At 36.8% G+C, this 17,071-nt stretch overlaps 1 protein-coding gene across 1 annotated transcript in view; it reads left to right on the top strand.

The window, feature by feature from the left end:
- The window catches only part of LOC144364044 (pyruvate dehydrogenase E1 component subunit alpha, mitochondrial-like), a 53,505-nt gene that overhangs the window by 28,382 nt on the left and 8,052 nt on the right, over positions 1 to 17,071 (top strand). The window contains exons 5-6 of the mRNA XM_085505608.1: positions 145 to 236; positions 8,782 to 9,030. Coding sequence (XP_085361734.1) covers positions 145 to 236; positions 8,782 to 9,030 — 341 coding nt within the window. The remainder of the gene's footprint in view (positions 1 to 144; positions 237 to 8,781; positions 9,031 to 17,071) is intronic.

Here is a 17,071-nt window from a genome sequence, read left to right as displayed (position 1 = left end):
TGCAATTAAACAATTTCATTTGAAACCAATCTGGTCTTCATAGTGTTTTAACCTAAATAAAGTCAAATCAAAATCGAATCCATATTCCAACAGGAAAACTTTTTTTTCTCTTAATATTGCATGTGTTTAATTTGATATATGTAGGTCGTAAAACTGGATGTTCTAAAGGCAAGGGTGGCTCCATGCATATGTATGCTCCTAATTTCTATGGTGGAAATGGTATCGTTGGTGCACAGGTAACAATTGCAAAATTTGAATCTTTCATTGTGTTATTCATTTCTTTGTTTGTTTGTTGCGATTTTTTAACACTTTGCTTTAGATCTGTTTTACGTACATTACTGTTGCATTTAGAGATACATGTAGTTGAAGCATAAAAGGTACTAACGGAAGGAGTCACAACGCTATTGTTTTAGCTTTACCCTATGATCAATTGTCAATGTTTGTTTACAAACATTTGTTCCTGTTAGCTCTTAGCACCTTCTTACAATGGATTATGCTAATCTTGAGCATTTGGTAATATTCGGAGCATGTTCGTAAGCGATAGACGAACTGCGCATATACAGAACTGAAAATGGCGTCTGGTTTGAATGCTGTTGTTTCCGGAGATCTCGGCGAACTTTAATGAAGAATTGGCCGATATTACATTGATTGCAGAAGAACTGATGAACTATCGTGAATCTTTTTGTATTTGTAATGATTGCATGTGACAATATTGATTGTCATTGTCAGTGCGTAGGTTTTGAAACCCAAAACTGTTCGAAATTTTCGTTTACCGAGCATCAGCGAACACCACCAGAAAAGATAGTATCGAAAGGAGGGCATGCCTAGACACTTTCTCTGCGATCATATTTTGTAGGAGTCCTTATGAATTTTTGTTGTAGACGCTTGAAATCTTGTTCTTGTTACAGTTGCTAATAATTGAAACATGTGAAAACTGAAGTCTAAGGTTCATCTGTTGAATTTCCGGTTGTGAAATGCGTACAATGTATTTTGACCTTTCACACCTAAACAAAACCCAGTGCGCATGTGTGATGACCGTAGTTTCATAATAGTGGTGTTCTCGTTAGAGATCTCGACACATGCGGAGACTCGGGCCGCATCGGCACGTGCCAAAACTTGTGTGTGAACGGTCCGGACCGATCTCTGTGCCGATATATGCTTGGGACCGACACTCGGCACGTGCTGAGATTTGCTGCCTAAACGCTCGGCACTAGCCAAAATCACGCCCTCGGTGGTAAATTTAGCAGAACATATGCTGATTCATACTAGTATAAAATGAAGATGACAGGAAATGCAGATATACAAGTATATGGTCAGATGCTGTAATAATGAAATGAAATGAATGCAAACCATCGTCAGCGACACATATTTATGTGCTGCTGCAACCGGTATTTTCTACATTGCTACATTGATGTGAAAAATAATTGTTTTTTGATTCTTCTTTGCTGTTCATGTACAAGATGACTCATAATAAATACTATACATGTGTACCATAACAAATGGATATAATTTAAGTATAGCAATTATTATTATCATATGCGTATCGTTTTCCATGTTTGGGCCAAATAACAGATCGACGAATGAGGGCGTGATTTCGGCACGAGCCGAGTCAGTCCTAAGTGGGTCCCGAATAACGGGAACGCAACTGCTGCAAACACAAAAGATTAAATTCTTCGGCACGTGTTGAGATCCTGTACATGAACGTAGTAAATGTGAATATATTTTATGGTCACATTCAAAAATCTGCAATGTATATCATATTACGCTAACTCGTTACTTTTGTAAGCAAAATGTCATTGGCATCAAAGATGAGCTAGACAATATCCTTATTAGAATTAACTTTGGTTGAAACAAAAGAAAATAAGCTTATTAAGAGGCTTAAAGTGCCAGTGAAATGGCTGCTATTTTCACACCTAAAATTATCATTTGATACATAAATATTATTAATTTTTATGTTTCTAAGCATGAATTATTTTTTTAAGTGAAAACATGTGTTTTAAACTCAGTCTACGGCAACTTTATTTTTGTGTATTTTAAAACGAGGCTCCTCATTAGCTTCTTATTTGCATACAGAAATTCCCCTTGTGACGTCAGAAGGGGAAGTCGCATGGCAGCTTGCATTGCCGATACGTGTAAATAAGGCAAATTTATTGTGCAGTTTTCTCGTCTTTGACTAAATTGTCACTTAATATGTACTTGTTCGTGGATATATACATATACACATCAATTTGTTTCACGATCTGATTCAAGATGGCCGAATGGCGGCCATTTTTGTTCTAAAAATCATCAAAATCAAGCATTTCTCGGCTGTTTACAGATGGATTTTGTTCAAACTTGGTATATACGTTGGACATTATAGAACCTTGATGCACAGTATTTTGTTTTCGGATTAGATTCAAAATGGCTGACTTACGGCCATTTTGTTTTAATAAAAACCGGTTCTAGTGCCATATCTCTGACTTGCTGTGATTGATTATGTTCATATTTAAATATTCATTATACATCATGTCATAGATATACAGATATATTGGTTTGACGATCCTATTAAAAATGGCCGAATGGTGGCCATTTTTGTTCTAAAAAATCATCAAAATCAAGCATTTCTCGGCTGTTTACAGATGGATTTTGTTCAAACTTAACATATACGTTGGACATTATAGGACCTTGATGCACATCATTTTGTTTTTTAGATAAGATTTAAAATGGCCGACTGGTGGCCATTTTGTTTTAATGAATGTGGTTCTAGTGCCATATCTCTGACTTGCTGTGACTGATTTTCAAATTTGAAATATTCTTAAATATTCAATATATATTGGTTTGACGACCCTATTAAAAATGGCCGAATGGTGGCCATTTTGTGCAAACATTAGACGTTACGGGTTCCTGATGCATGTTATTTTATTTTTTAGATTGGATTCAGAATGGCTGACTAGTAGCCATTTTGTTTTAATGAATGGACTTCTAGAGCCATGTCTCTGACATGCTTTGACTGACTATGTTCAAATTTTATTTATTCATTATACATGTACTCAAAATGGCTGATTTTGTTTTAATTAATGCTGTTCCAGAGCAATATCTCTCAATACCCGTTCGACGATCAGATACAAATGTCAATCTTTTAAATGTTAAACAATCATCATAATCATATTCCTGACATGTTTGTATTTCATCTATATTACTATAAACAAAACTTTATATCTTAAATTTGATAACTAACGGGGACTGTGCCATGCATGGCTTGTTTTTAGCTCCGCTGTCGACTTTGTCGAGCGGAGCTTATCATATGAGTGATTGTCCATCGTCGCCCGTGTCAATGTTTTACATTTTCGACTTCTTCTTGAAAACTACAAGTCTGAATGCTTTGATACTTGGTGTATATGTACCTTGGGTAGACCTCTCTCAGATTTGTTCATTTCATGATCATATCTTCAATTCTCTAATTTTGGTGAATATTTTTGTCATTTTTGGTAAAAAGTAATATTTTCAACTTCTTGTTAGAAACCGCAAGTCCAATTGCTTTGATATTACATATATAGGTACATGTGGACCTCTCTCAGATTTGTTCATTTTGTAATGATATCTTTAATTCTCTAAATTTGGTGAATATTTTTGTCATTTTTGGTAAAAAGTGATACTTTCGACTTCTTGTTAAAAACCACAAGTCCAATTGCTTTGATATTACATATATAGGTACTACATGTGGATCTCTCTCAGATTTGTTCATTTTGTAATGATATCTTCAATTCTCTAATTTTGGTGAATATTTTTGTCATTTTTGGTAAAAAGTGATATTTTCAACTTCTTGTTAGAAACCGCAAGTCCAATTGCTTTGATATTACATATATAGGTACTACATGTGGACCACTCTCGAATTTGTTCATTTCATAATGATATCTTTAATTTTCTAATTTTGGTGAATATTTTTTGTCATTTTTGGTAAAAAGTGATATTTTCGACTTGTTAAAAACGACAAGTCCAAATGCTTTGATATTACATATATAGGTACATGTGGACCTCTCTCAGATTTGTTCATTTTGTAATGATATCTTTAATTCTCTAAATTTGGTGAATATTTTTGTCATTTTTGGCAAAAAGTGATATTTTCGACTTCTTGTTGAAAACTGCAAGTCCGATTGCTTTGATATTACATATATAGATACTACATGTAGACCTTTCTCAGATTTGTTCATTTCGTGTTGATATCTTCAATTCTCTAATTTTGGTGAATATTTTTGTCATTTTTGGTAGAAAGTGATAATTTCGACTTCTTGTTAAAAACTGTAAGTTCGATTGCTTTGATACTATACATATTGTTCATTTTCTAATGATGTCTTCAGTTCTTTAATTGAAATGTGCATTGCTAATAGCGTAGCTATCTCAGCTGATAGGCTGCTTGTTCTGTTATTGTTTTGTCCCATTTGTCGTAAAACTTGAATTTGACCCCAGATTTCAGACCCATAATGATAAAGTCTTGCCTTTGACTGTTTTCCACAGATCCTACCCATTTTTGCACCGTACTGTAATAAAATGTGTGTATTTTTATAAATATGTTTGTTTCTTCTTTGTAAAAAGTGTTGTGAAGATCAATGACAACTCATTTCGCATTTTTTCCCTCAAAAATACGTAATATTTCTCTGAGACTGGCACTGTGAATGAAAGATGTAATTTAGATAATTGTCTTTTCTGAGGTAGTCTACCAGTATAAGCCCACCCCCTAATTTACCCGATTTTACATGTTCAGGCATCTGGGCTTATGATTGGGGAAGTATGGTAGAAGTGCATGCACTTGCGTACATATCCGATGTATTTCTATGCCAATATTCATATCTTAACATTACAGTATTGTACACAATAGATACAATTTTTGCTTTAATTGAGCTTCTATTACAGCCTATGTGGTATAGATAATTACCGTACTCGACCGCGTTAGCGCCCAGGGGCCTCAACTCAGAAAATCATGATTTTTTTAGGGGTGGGCGCTTACCCGAGCACCCCACTCGAAAAAGAGTGCAAATGAAAAATTTGATTCATCAAGTGACAGATTACGTCTTTGAGGGAAAATCAAATTACGAAATTAGTTGAGTCGTCATTGATTTTCACAATGAAGAAACAGAAATGATCACAAACAATATGCACATTTTATTACAATATTAATTACGTACCACCAGAATTTACGAAATTAAAAACATTTGAGTCTGTTGGAACACAGTCGAAGTCAAAATTGTCATATTATCTTCACTGATGAAGGTGTTGGATCGTACGCAAACTCTCGATGAAAATCACTTTCCGCCATGATGCATTTGCATTTGACCTGAAGCAGCGTCCTTTGACCTAATGGGTCAAGTCGATTATTTGCCAATCAGAATGCTGTGTTGTACTGACGCAAACTTTCCGGTAACGCAATGCGGAAGTGAATTATCGATGTCGAAGTACGGTCTGTTGGAATTGATTTCAGCGAATAAACGACATGGTTTTTCCAAAAAACTAGTAACTAGCCATTTTTGAGAGGTAAACTGTATATGGCATGAAATATTTACCGCATTTTACTTGTATTAACAGGTCATTGTCGAAGCTTAGTTTACGCACGGTTACCGTGTTCTACGCATTCACAACCTGTTCACAGCGATTGATATCCACGCTGTATCATATAAAAACGATTACCAAGATTCGTTACGCAAGACCAAGTTTTAAATTAGTTGCATTTTGAAGGGGTGGGCGCTTTGCCGAATGTGACCCCAAATATAAAAATTGTGCAACAGTGTGTGTGTGTGGGGGGGGGGGGGGGGCGCTTGCCCGGGCATGGGTGCTAACGCGGTCGAGTACGGTAGATGGGAATGAATTAGATGGTATTGAAGATTATAATTGTCACAGTTGTGGTCTGCATTTTGTAAATAACTTGTTGACCATAATTGGAGCATTTACAAACATAAACAAATGTATCAATTTTTACCATGACTAACGATAAAGTTAAAAGATTCATTGAGCAATTGTCTTGTACAGTTCTGAACTGAGGTTAATTTTCATAAATACATGTAGAAAAGGGTCTATTGTACACATTTCCATTTGCATATTAGTATTTCAATGCTATGCACATGATATTGGAAGCATTATCCTTTAGATGTGCATTTGCAGGGTATTTTCATTTCAAATTAGTTTAGTCGAAAGTACATGTTTGAACACAACTTTGGTCATATGTTTTAATAGTTTAGGAAGTCTCACTTCAAATTCACACATTGTATGCAACAACAGAAGTGTGATTAATCTGCAAACACACAAAGAGATAAGCACTGATTTAATGAAATAAACAAATGGCCTGAACAATATGGGCATTTACCCCGCTAATAGATTTAAGGTATAATTTCAAGACACTATTAAAGTTGAATGCAAACATGAATGCTAGCCAAGTAGAGCAGAGTTAAATATGCTATATTATACATGCCTTATAATGTTACAAATTTACATGTATTGTATACTTAACTCATTCAAATATGATTTATGCCTCATATCATTTTCCTAAGCACATCTACTTGTACTAGTACTAGTAAGTTTTATTTAACCCAAGTATGCTAATTTTTCCCTGAAAGGTCTTATATCCGCTACCAAACACCAAAGTGTACCGTTTATAACCTCATTATAATATGATAACGTTGAATATTTAATGGAATACGGCATCTTTCTGAAACAAAGTGTGGGAAGGGATGAATAACCACGTTCTGGGGCCTCATCATACACTCTTTCAATAGAAATCACTCCAAGACGCGTTTGCACAAGCATGTAATTCGAAGATAAAATGATTATCATAAAATTGCAAATGTTTAAGTTTATTACTTAAAATACATCGTCAATAAATAAAAAAAGGTTTATACAAATATTAAAACAGAAAAAATATACACATGAATCAATTATAAATATCGCAGATTAATACATTAACAAATGTGGTAAATTTGAACATGGCGGTTTGAAATTTTTTAAGTTGTTGTTTTCAAGGATTTTAGTTTGGTTTTGGAGAAATGTAATTGCTAGTATACACATACACAGAGCCTCTGAAATTGCAGTTTTTGAACAGGTTTTCTGTGGCGACTTAGCTTGAGCGTACTGTTTCACTTTGGGGATATTTCTCTGACACTGTACTTGAGCCATGCCCGATGTTAACGGCCAAACTACACTGGAACTGGGGACCATCGAAGGTCATTGTTACCACGCTCATCGACGATAGGAACACTAAATTTTTGACATTAAAATGTCACTACACTGACGTTTTTGTTCACTAGAACTGTCGCGACAGTAATTCCTGTTACTCCCTTCATTCCGATGGCCACTTAAATTCATGATTATCCGTGTTGGTATTCCAGCGTTGTTCAATGATTGTATAGTGGTTAGTGTACAGCATGCTCAACTCTGCGGCCGCTGATATTTTTTTCATCATTTCCTCCAAAATATTGTGACCCAAAGGAGCGTTTGTATACCAAGTTGTTTCACTACCTGTAAAGTAACTAATATGCCGCTGGAAAAAAGCATTATTGCTTAGGTGAAGCTTATTTGTATTTTTTTAGAATGGCCGTAACAGGACAAAGTGGAAAGTCTGTTTTGTACATCCGTTTATCTGATTCAAAGTCATCCCCAGGATGGTTTTTGGTTGCTTCCAAATAGGCCAAAGTGATATAATCCCGTCCCCGTCAGCTTTCTTTAAAACAAAACTCTTGTTGTGTAAATCCTGAAGACCCTCCCATCCCTTTGGCAAAAGAAAAACTCTACATAAAACCACACCAAACGCAAAATAGACACCGGGTCACGGTCGAACAGTGTATCGCTGATAAACATCTTACTCATGTCTCCCGCACTGATAACCGTTTTGTGTTGGATTTTATCTTTTCCCTCCCACTTCAAACTTTTTACTTTCCCTATAAATACATTATTGGCAGTTTGGAATTCCCGATTTTGATAATGTTTAATGGGGCGATTGAATGGAACATTGGTTATGTGGCGATGGATTGCTCCTCGAATTCCAGCGTAGCTTTTTATGCTGTATTCTTTCCCGTCTCTAGCCCTGACCTCGGTATAAAAATGCTTCAATATTTTTGCCAGCTCTTGCACTTCCACCATTTTGAAGGCTGGGTCGATTTTTCCATTCAGAACACCACACTATACAAAAAAACCCATAATTTTACCGGGGGTAGTACGGAAATTTGGTCATCATGGAGTCAAACGTTCAACGCTTTGTTTACAAACAATAAAAATGCCGGTACAAACTATAGTTACTTTATGTTATATACTTTTTAATTTTGACTTTTGTCACACTTACATTTGAGTAATTTCACACCCCATTTTGTGGAGGCGTTAGTATTCACATTTTTCTTTGCTGCCAAGTTTTCGACCATTTCTTCAGAAAATTCTGGGAATCTTTGCCCTTTGGCAGACACCGGCATCTGTTGATCTGGCTCGTTATTACCACCGGCGTTCTGTTGCTCCCATTTAATTGTAGCTTGAAGAAGTTCTTCATCAGTAGCGTCAATTTCATCCAGCTGGTCCCATTTTAAATTGAGATCAAAATTGAACTGAGGCTCGTTGTCTGACATAATTACTATGTTCTGAAAATGCCGCTAGTGACTTGCAGATGACAATATTTATCATATTTCAATCCAGTTTTTGTTTTATTAATTATTCATCAAACAGGGCCCGAGTCATATATTGCCAGATATAAACCATGGCGCCAGCCTATCAGATGGCTAGATTCACACTGGTCATATTATAATGCATACCGATAATATGTTTGTGTTTCAGGTACCTCTTGGTGCTGGTATTGCCTTTGCATTGAAATACAACAACTCAGATAATGTCTGTGTGTCTCTGTTTGGTGATGGTGCCGCCAATCAGGGCCAGTTATTTGAAACATTCAACATGGCTAAACTATGGGATCTACCAGCCATCTTTGTCTGTGAAAATAATGGCTATGGTATGGGTACAAGTGTTGAAAGAGCTGCAGCTAGCACAGACTACTTTACCAGAGGTGATTATATTCCTGGTATCTGGGTAAGTTTTATATTCAATAAAATGTTTGTCATTGTGCCTATGAAGTAAGATGCCTAAATGTGGTATGGGCGGAGCTTAATATTCTAATTTGACAAATTATTCAACGACAGCAACTGTCGCTAACATCCCCAGTGATTATGTTTTTTTTTGCCTTGTGTAGTGTAAACTGAGGGTAAGGTATAGTAAGGGAAGATTTTGGCTTCCTTGTCGTTGTGACTTTTGACTTGTGGGCGCGATAACATGATCGGTTTCAAATTTATTTATTTAAAAATGCCATTCCAGCAGAGTTGTTTTCCCGCGAGCCCATTTTTCTTGTCTCATTGTTATTAGACATGAATTAAAAGTGAAACTACAACAAAATCCGTGGATTAAAAGTGCTAAGTCAAAATTGTGTGCGACGACATCGAAAAACTTTAGGACGAAGCTGTAGGGATCTTGTTCGACGGTGATGACGACAGCGACTTGGACTTTGAGGGTTTTGACTTTTACAAAGATGGCAATGAACGTACAAATAAAGATCTGAGAATTTTCATAATTTTCACTGTGTAAATTTGTAAATTATTATTGTTTGTGTATGACTGTTGACCCGGTATTTGTCAAAAACGGAAATAATTTTACGCTTTTTACCTGTGACATTTTGAGTTCACGCGTATTGAGCGTGTATGTCGGTGGGGGAAATCCTAAATTTGAATGATTCTTCACTGTCAATTTTTATTATTTCTGGTTTATTTGTCACATTATAAGCAATACCGTACATTATTTTTGTTTTACTTCTAAGGTTGCATATTGTTCATTTATTTCTCTTGCTTGTTTTTATTTACTGGTCTTTTACCTGTCACAGTTTGATGTGCGTGTTGTTGATTTTTGCGATTTTTCATTTCTTTTTGCCGGGGATATCCGGACAAACGCCCACTCCTATTATTTTCCATGTACAGGACCCTGGGCTCTTACCTGGATAAATACGGTATTCGAAATGCCCGACTGGTGGCCATTTTGTTTTAATTAATGCTATTCCAGAGCAATATTTTTCAATATGGACAAGTACTCGTTTGACGATCAAATACAAGATGTCATTTTAATGTTAAAATATAATCATAATCGAGCATCATTTTCTGGATCCATACTTCTGACATGTTTATGTTCCAACTATATTACTAGAAACAAAACTACGGTACTCGACCGCGTTAGCGCCCAGGGGCCTCAACTCAGAAAATCATGATTTTTTAGGGGTGGGCGCTTACCCGAGCACCCCCCTCGAAAAAGAGTGCAAATGAAAAATTTGATTCATCAAGTAACAGATTACGTCTTTGAGGGAAATCAAATTACGAAATTAGTTGAGTCGCCATTGATTTTCACAATGAAGAAACAGAAATGATCACAAAAAATATGCACATTTTATTACAATATTAATTACGTCCCACCAGAATTTACGAAATTAAAAACATTTGAGTCTGTTGGAACACAGTTGAATTCAAAATTGTCATATTATCTCCACTGACGAAGGTGTTGGATCGTACGCAAACTTTCATCACAAATCACTTTCCGCCATGATGCATTTGCAGATTTCACCTGCAGTGGCGTCCTTTGACCTAATGGGTCAATTTGGTTATTAACCCAGCACAATGCTGTGTTGTACTGACGCAATTCTTCGGAAATTGACGAAGACTTTCCGGTAACGCAATGCGGAAGTGAATTATCGATGTCGAAGTACGATCTGTTGGAATTGATTTCAGCGAATAAACGACATAGTTTTTCCAAAAAACTAGTAACTAGCCATTTTTGAGAGGTAAACTGAATATGGCATGAAATATTTACCGCATTTTACTTGTGTTAACAGGTCATTGTCGAAGCGTAGTTTACGCACGGTTACCGTGTTCTACGCATTCACAACATGTTCACAACGGTCGATATCCACGCTGTATCATATAAAAACGATAACCAAGATTCATTACGCAAGACCAAGTTTTAAATGAGTTGCATTTTGAAGGGGTGGGCGCTTTGCCAAATGTGACCCAGAATATAAAAATTGTGCAAAAGTGGGGGGTGGGCGCTTGCCCGGCCATGGGCGCTAATGCGGTCGAGTACGGTATTATCTTATTATCTATTATCTATAGATCTTAAATTTGATAATTAACTGGGACTGTGCCATGCATGGCTTGTTTTCACTGTTGAATATAAAATATAGGAAAAAATATTAAACGGGAAAGTATTGTTGTTGGTTCTGTGCATGTGTGCGTGTGCGGTCATATTTCAGACATGCTTTGATGAATTCTTTTCAAATTTGGTACACATACATGTCATGAAGGTATACATATGCACATGAATTTGTTTTGTGATTGGATCAATTTTGACCGTTTGGCAGCTATTTTAGACCCCTAAATGTGCAGATTTTGATTAAGATTACATGCATCTAATACAAAGTTGTTTTTATGTTGTTAAATTAATGTCAAAATAGTTCTATTATTATGTTGGTTTGTCAGAATGTTACCTTTAGTTGTATTTTGTTTGATATCTTGATTTGAAAATGATTGCAATAAAGATTACCAATATTTTTACCACGTACCTGGACCATGCCTTTCCCCTACATTGTCGTATCGTTCAGGCAATGTGTTCCAGTGTTGCATCTTGGGAGAACATTCGCTTAAGTGAGGTAAATGGTAACACACCTTGTGTTCGGGTCCTTGTTTATGGATGCCTGTTGTCACTTCGCGATAATTAAGACTGAATAGTCTGAAGATCCCTAAATTATTTGGTAAGTACAGTGGAGTAATTTTTTTATTTTTTATCAACTGAGTGTGAGTTTTTACATTATTTAATTAATGCTTCCTGCAATAATATGTTTGCCTGTTCGTTTATCATTCAAGCTCCTTCAAGCCATTTATCTATTTCAATTTGTGTTGGCTAAAAAAATATTTTCTTGCGTTTAACTGAAATATAAGTAGCCCTACGTATAATGCTATATTGATCGGGGCTAACTAATAGACAATGTCCCTTCGCACTGCCCTACGCATACAGTCACGGTTGTTTTGTATTCGATCGTCACAATAGCGATCATGCATTTTTGGACGTATTCAAGATAATTGTTCTGATTTGATTATTACAATAAAAAAATCATTGATCCAACAGTATCACGTGATTACGATTTTGAGTTCCATTACGAGAGAAAACTGAATAACTTCATTCAAAATGCCCTATCTGAGGAGGTACGTCCACCATTTTGAGAGATTAGCCAGAATTTTACGTCGTCAGTAGTGTAGAATGTCATTTGTAAACGAAAAATAGCCTCGAGACAACATGGAATAGTCATTCAAACGGTAAAATAGAAGTGTATGTCGATTGATCCTAGTCTTTTTATTGTGAAGACGCTAAAAGTTAATTTTTGCTATCCACCTCAAAAATGACTGCAGAGTCAGGCGATCGTCGGTCCATGTTATGATACTAACCCCCCCTCCCCGTATACAGTCCGTGTACCGCAGGACCACAGTCAGAGGGACTGTGACAGGACTAAAATATAAGATTATATATTTGTAAGCAACGATATAAGAAATTTCGTGAATTGTATCGTTGCGATCTACGAGGGTAATTTGTTTGATGCCCGTAGCCCAAGGTCAATGGACTGCCATCGTCTATGTATTAGTGCAATTGTATTTGATCACTGGCGCTCTCGTTTGTATCTTTTTTACCAGTTATTATTTACAAAAATAATAATTTTGTGTAACTCCGTGTTTATTTAGCTGCAATTTTTAAATGACGTGAACTAGCTACGTTAATATCGGGACGATCTTTCATACTGCGGAAGTCAAGCAAGTGTTCAAAACGTAATAAAAAAGACGCCGCCATCGCTGCGCGTGGCCCAATCAATTGACTAGCTGTCAGCTAACTTGTCAAACGAAAACATCGACGCGCCAAACTGAAAAGGTTGACGCGCCAAAATAAAAATGTTAAACCACGCCCACTGCTTCTGAGCACATCAAACTCGTCAGCTGACTACTGAAACATGGCCGGTAACGTGAGTAACACGGGCAGAAAATTTAAACGAGGTGCTGAAACATCGGAGGAGCTACAAAATATTATTCTAACTGACATATTGTTGAACGGGGGAGATCCGGTCAATGGGAATTTTTAATCTTTCCGTGAAATAGCCGAGAAGTATCGCTTCAGTGACCGGGGCATTCGTAAAATATAGCAGCGATTCGTTCATTGTAGATCAAGCAAGCGCAACAGAGGTTTTTACCATAAGCTTGGTGATGGTGACTTGGAGCTGATCGAAAGTTTGAAAAGATTACAACCATCTATAACGTATCGTGCTATTGCAGACCATATCAATGAACATGGTGAAGTTGTAGAAAATGTTTCGATCACTACTATTGGGCGGACAGTTCGAACCCGATTGTCAGGCGGCCGATGGACTTACAAAACACCAACCCCGGGACGCTAACATAGCATATTGCGATGAATATGTAAATTTTCTGCACACCCAAGACCCAAATACAATCCAGTTTTTTGATGAAGCCGGCATCAAATTGAGTAAGGATTTGAACCCTCGCTACGGACACGCTCTAATTGGTGAACGAGCAGTCGAAATTCAATGGTATATGAAGACTGTGACTTTACATTTAATGGTTAGCTTGGAAGGAATTAGTTATGCTAAAATTATACATCAAAATATGGACACGGTGCAGTTCATTAATTAGTTTGGACGATTCGTAAAGTAACAGTCTTTTATGTCCCGTAGGGATTCCCTGTAAAAAGTCCTGTAGGTCTTCCGCTGTTAAGCGTGCCCGTAAACTGGTATATCCAGCCCTTCGTAAGGCAGAAACGTACTTTAAAAGTTCGGAGTCAATATTTTGGAGCCATGATTCCAGTTGATTTTCTCTGATTGGCGTTTGAAACGGCCTTAAATCTCTGCTAAACTTCATTTTGTCTGGCACCGCACGTGAACAGGTTGTTTTGAAGCAGTGGGCGTGGTTTATCATTTTTATTTTGGCGCGTCGACCTTTTCAGTTTGGCGCGTCGATATTTTCGTTTGACAAGTTAGCTTACAGCTAGTCAATTGATTCGCTGGTTCCCGGCGTCCTTTGCGAATGGCAGGTAGGACGCAGGTAACTAGTAATCGCCATATTGTTCCATTTGGGCCGGTTTTCCGGCCGGAAGGAACGCGACTGGGTGACGTAATTTGAAAACATTCCAAGTTCCGTTTTGCGTAAACGTATCTGTAATGCTACAATAAAGCCATGCTCATACATACTGCCTGCTTAGATTTACAGATTTGATATGTTCTGTGCAAATTTATAACAAAAGAAACAATTCTTTTTATTCGCCCAACTTTCGAAAGCAAAAGGACACCCCTGAACGGCCACGAGCGTAAGCGCTGACGTCAGGTAACTAAGGGAAATGGAACAAGCAACGAGAAAGTGGTGTACCAATCAGAATGCCGGAACCGTTACTAGTTACCGGCCTCTTGTGGCTTGGTACGCCATGACACTTGAGGCGGGAACCAGCCAAGTCAATTGATTGGGCCACGCGCACCGGTGGCGGCGTCTTTTTTATTACGTTTTGAACACTTGCTTGACTTCCGCAGTAATTTGCGACCAAACACGGCTGACCGCCATCTTTCAATATATAGTCGGTCACCTTGTCACAGCGCCATCTACGTCCAAGGTCACTTGTTTGAATCCATTTGTTTAAATGTGCATTTGAGAGAACTGAATTATTGTTGCAAGGTTTCGGTGGATTTATGTGAACTGTATATTGTTTGTAAATTGTTTTTGTATTTTTTTCACAGGATCTGGATTTGAAAGACAATTTTGATGGCTTATATCATGCAACAATACCACATAGTTCTGCAATATACACAAATCTATTACAGAAGATTTGCTGACTTCAATTAAAAATCTTCATTTATGACACGTTTATTTTACTATAAAAAATATAAATATAGAACTATGTATTTAAACTTCGAATTTTTCATTGTACACCAAATGAAGTTTGTAATAAAAACACTACCAACTTTTTTTCTGTGTAAATTTATGCAACTTTATTTGTACAGTAAGAGAATGATTCTGTTGCTAAGTGATGATATAGAAGGCAGTGCTGGTCCTACTTCAAACTGTGAAATAACTGGTCAAGATAAATTAGTGATTGCAGGTTATGCTCATTAAGGTTCACTTAAATATTCATATCACCTCTGGAATCTTATAACTTTGGTATATTCAATGATTATGGATACTGCTAATATGTCAGTACTGCTAACAGTATAACTATTGATAACATACTAGATATGGGACATATTGTATTTAAAACTTCATTCCAGTATGTATTTACAGGTTGCTTGCTGATTTAAATAGCTGCATTTCTTTTGGACCAAATCATTCTCGGTGCCTTTCTGAAAGTTGCCTTTGACCTTGTCACTGCATTTCAGACATTGGACACTGCATTGAAAAATGTTTTGAAAGTACTCATACTTGATCAGTGCACTGTAAACCATGTTTAGTCCCCGTTATCAGACATATGCACGTCAATTTGTTTCACAATCTGGTTCAAGATGGCCGAATGGCGGCCATTTTTGTACTAAAAATCATCAAAATCAAGCATTTCCCGGCTGTTTACAGATGGATTTTGTTCAAACCTTGTATATACGTTGGACATTATAGGACCCTGATGAACATCATTTTGTTTTACGATCTGATTCAAGATGGCCGAATGGCGGTCATTTTTGTGCTAAAAAATCATCAAATATCAAGCATTTCTGGCATTTATGGATGGATTTCGTTCAAACTTGGTACATACATTGGACATTACGGGTTCCTGATGCATGTCATTTTATTTTTTTCAGATCAGACTCAAAATGGCTGTCCAGTGGCAATTTTGTTTTAATGAATGGGTTTCCAGACCCATATGTCTGACTATTTTTAATATTCATTATACATCATGTCACAGATATACGGATATATTGGTTTGACGATCCTTTTCAAAGTGGCCTAATGGTGGCTATTTTTGTGCTAAAAACTTTTATTTTTTAGATCGGATTCTGAATGGCTGACTAGTGGCCATTTTGTTTTAATGAATGGGCTTCTAGAGCCATATCTCTGACATGCTTTGACTGACTATGTTCAAATTTCATATATTCATTATACATATATTCATAATGGCTGATTTTGTTTTAATTAATGCTGTTCCAGAGCAATATCTCTCAATACTCATTTGACGATCAGATACAAATGTCAATCATTTAAATGTTAAACAATCATCATATTCCTGACATGTTTATATTCCAGCTATATTACTATAAACAAAACTTTATATCTTAAATTTGATAACTAACTGGGACTGTGCCATGCATGGCTTGTTCTTTTGTTTTTTTAGCTCCCGTGAAAGGAAGCTTATGTGCACAGTCAGCTGGCGCACACGTGATAATAAAATAAATACGATATTTACTATATGGGGGCCGCCATCTTGAATGACGCATAAAACTAAATAAGAGACAAGTTGTGAAACGCGTTTTTCAGATTCCTACAAATCAGGACAAAAATACCAATCTTTCACAAAAATGCGGTCCGTTGCGGTTATATTAAGCCAACCGATAACAAAATTCGGCCTAATTCGTCGTTTTTGTGTGGAAAAATTCCTTGCATACGAACACCTAATTACGCGAAGAACCTAGAACACTTTCCTGGGGTATTTAAAACTAAAAATTGGCATTCCAGCTCAGCAGCCAATCAGCGACGGCCTAACGCTTAGATGACATTTTCGGTTTCAAATACCCCCAGTAACCATTTTCAAAATGAGGTTGGGTAAAACAAACACAGTGCCGGCAAATTTGAATCTCAATTATTTGGAAATGCATTTTATTAGTCCCCGTTCGGACGGAGTCCGAAAACGGGGACTTATGTTTTGCCCTGTGTGCGTGCGTCCGTGCGTCCGTGCGTCCGTGATCACCTGTATCTCGAACATGCATGGACCGATTATGTTCAAACTTCACTCATACATCACACATTATATGGGACATATGCACATGCATTTTTTTCATGATCCGATTAAC

The sequence above is a fragment of the Saccoglossus kowalevskii genome, chromosome 11 (genome assembly GCF_978046115.1).
Source record: "Saccoglossus kowalevskii chromosome 11, keSacKowa6.1, whole genome shotgun sequence".
In the NCBI taxonomy this organism is placed as follows: domain Eukaryota; kingdom Metazoa; phylum Hemichordata; class Enteropneusta; family Harrimaniidae; genus Saccoglossus; species Saccoglossus kowalevskii.
This window is presented reverse-complemented; position numbering and strand designations above follow the sequence as displayed.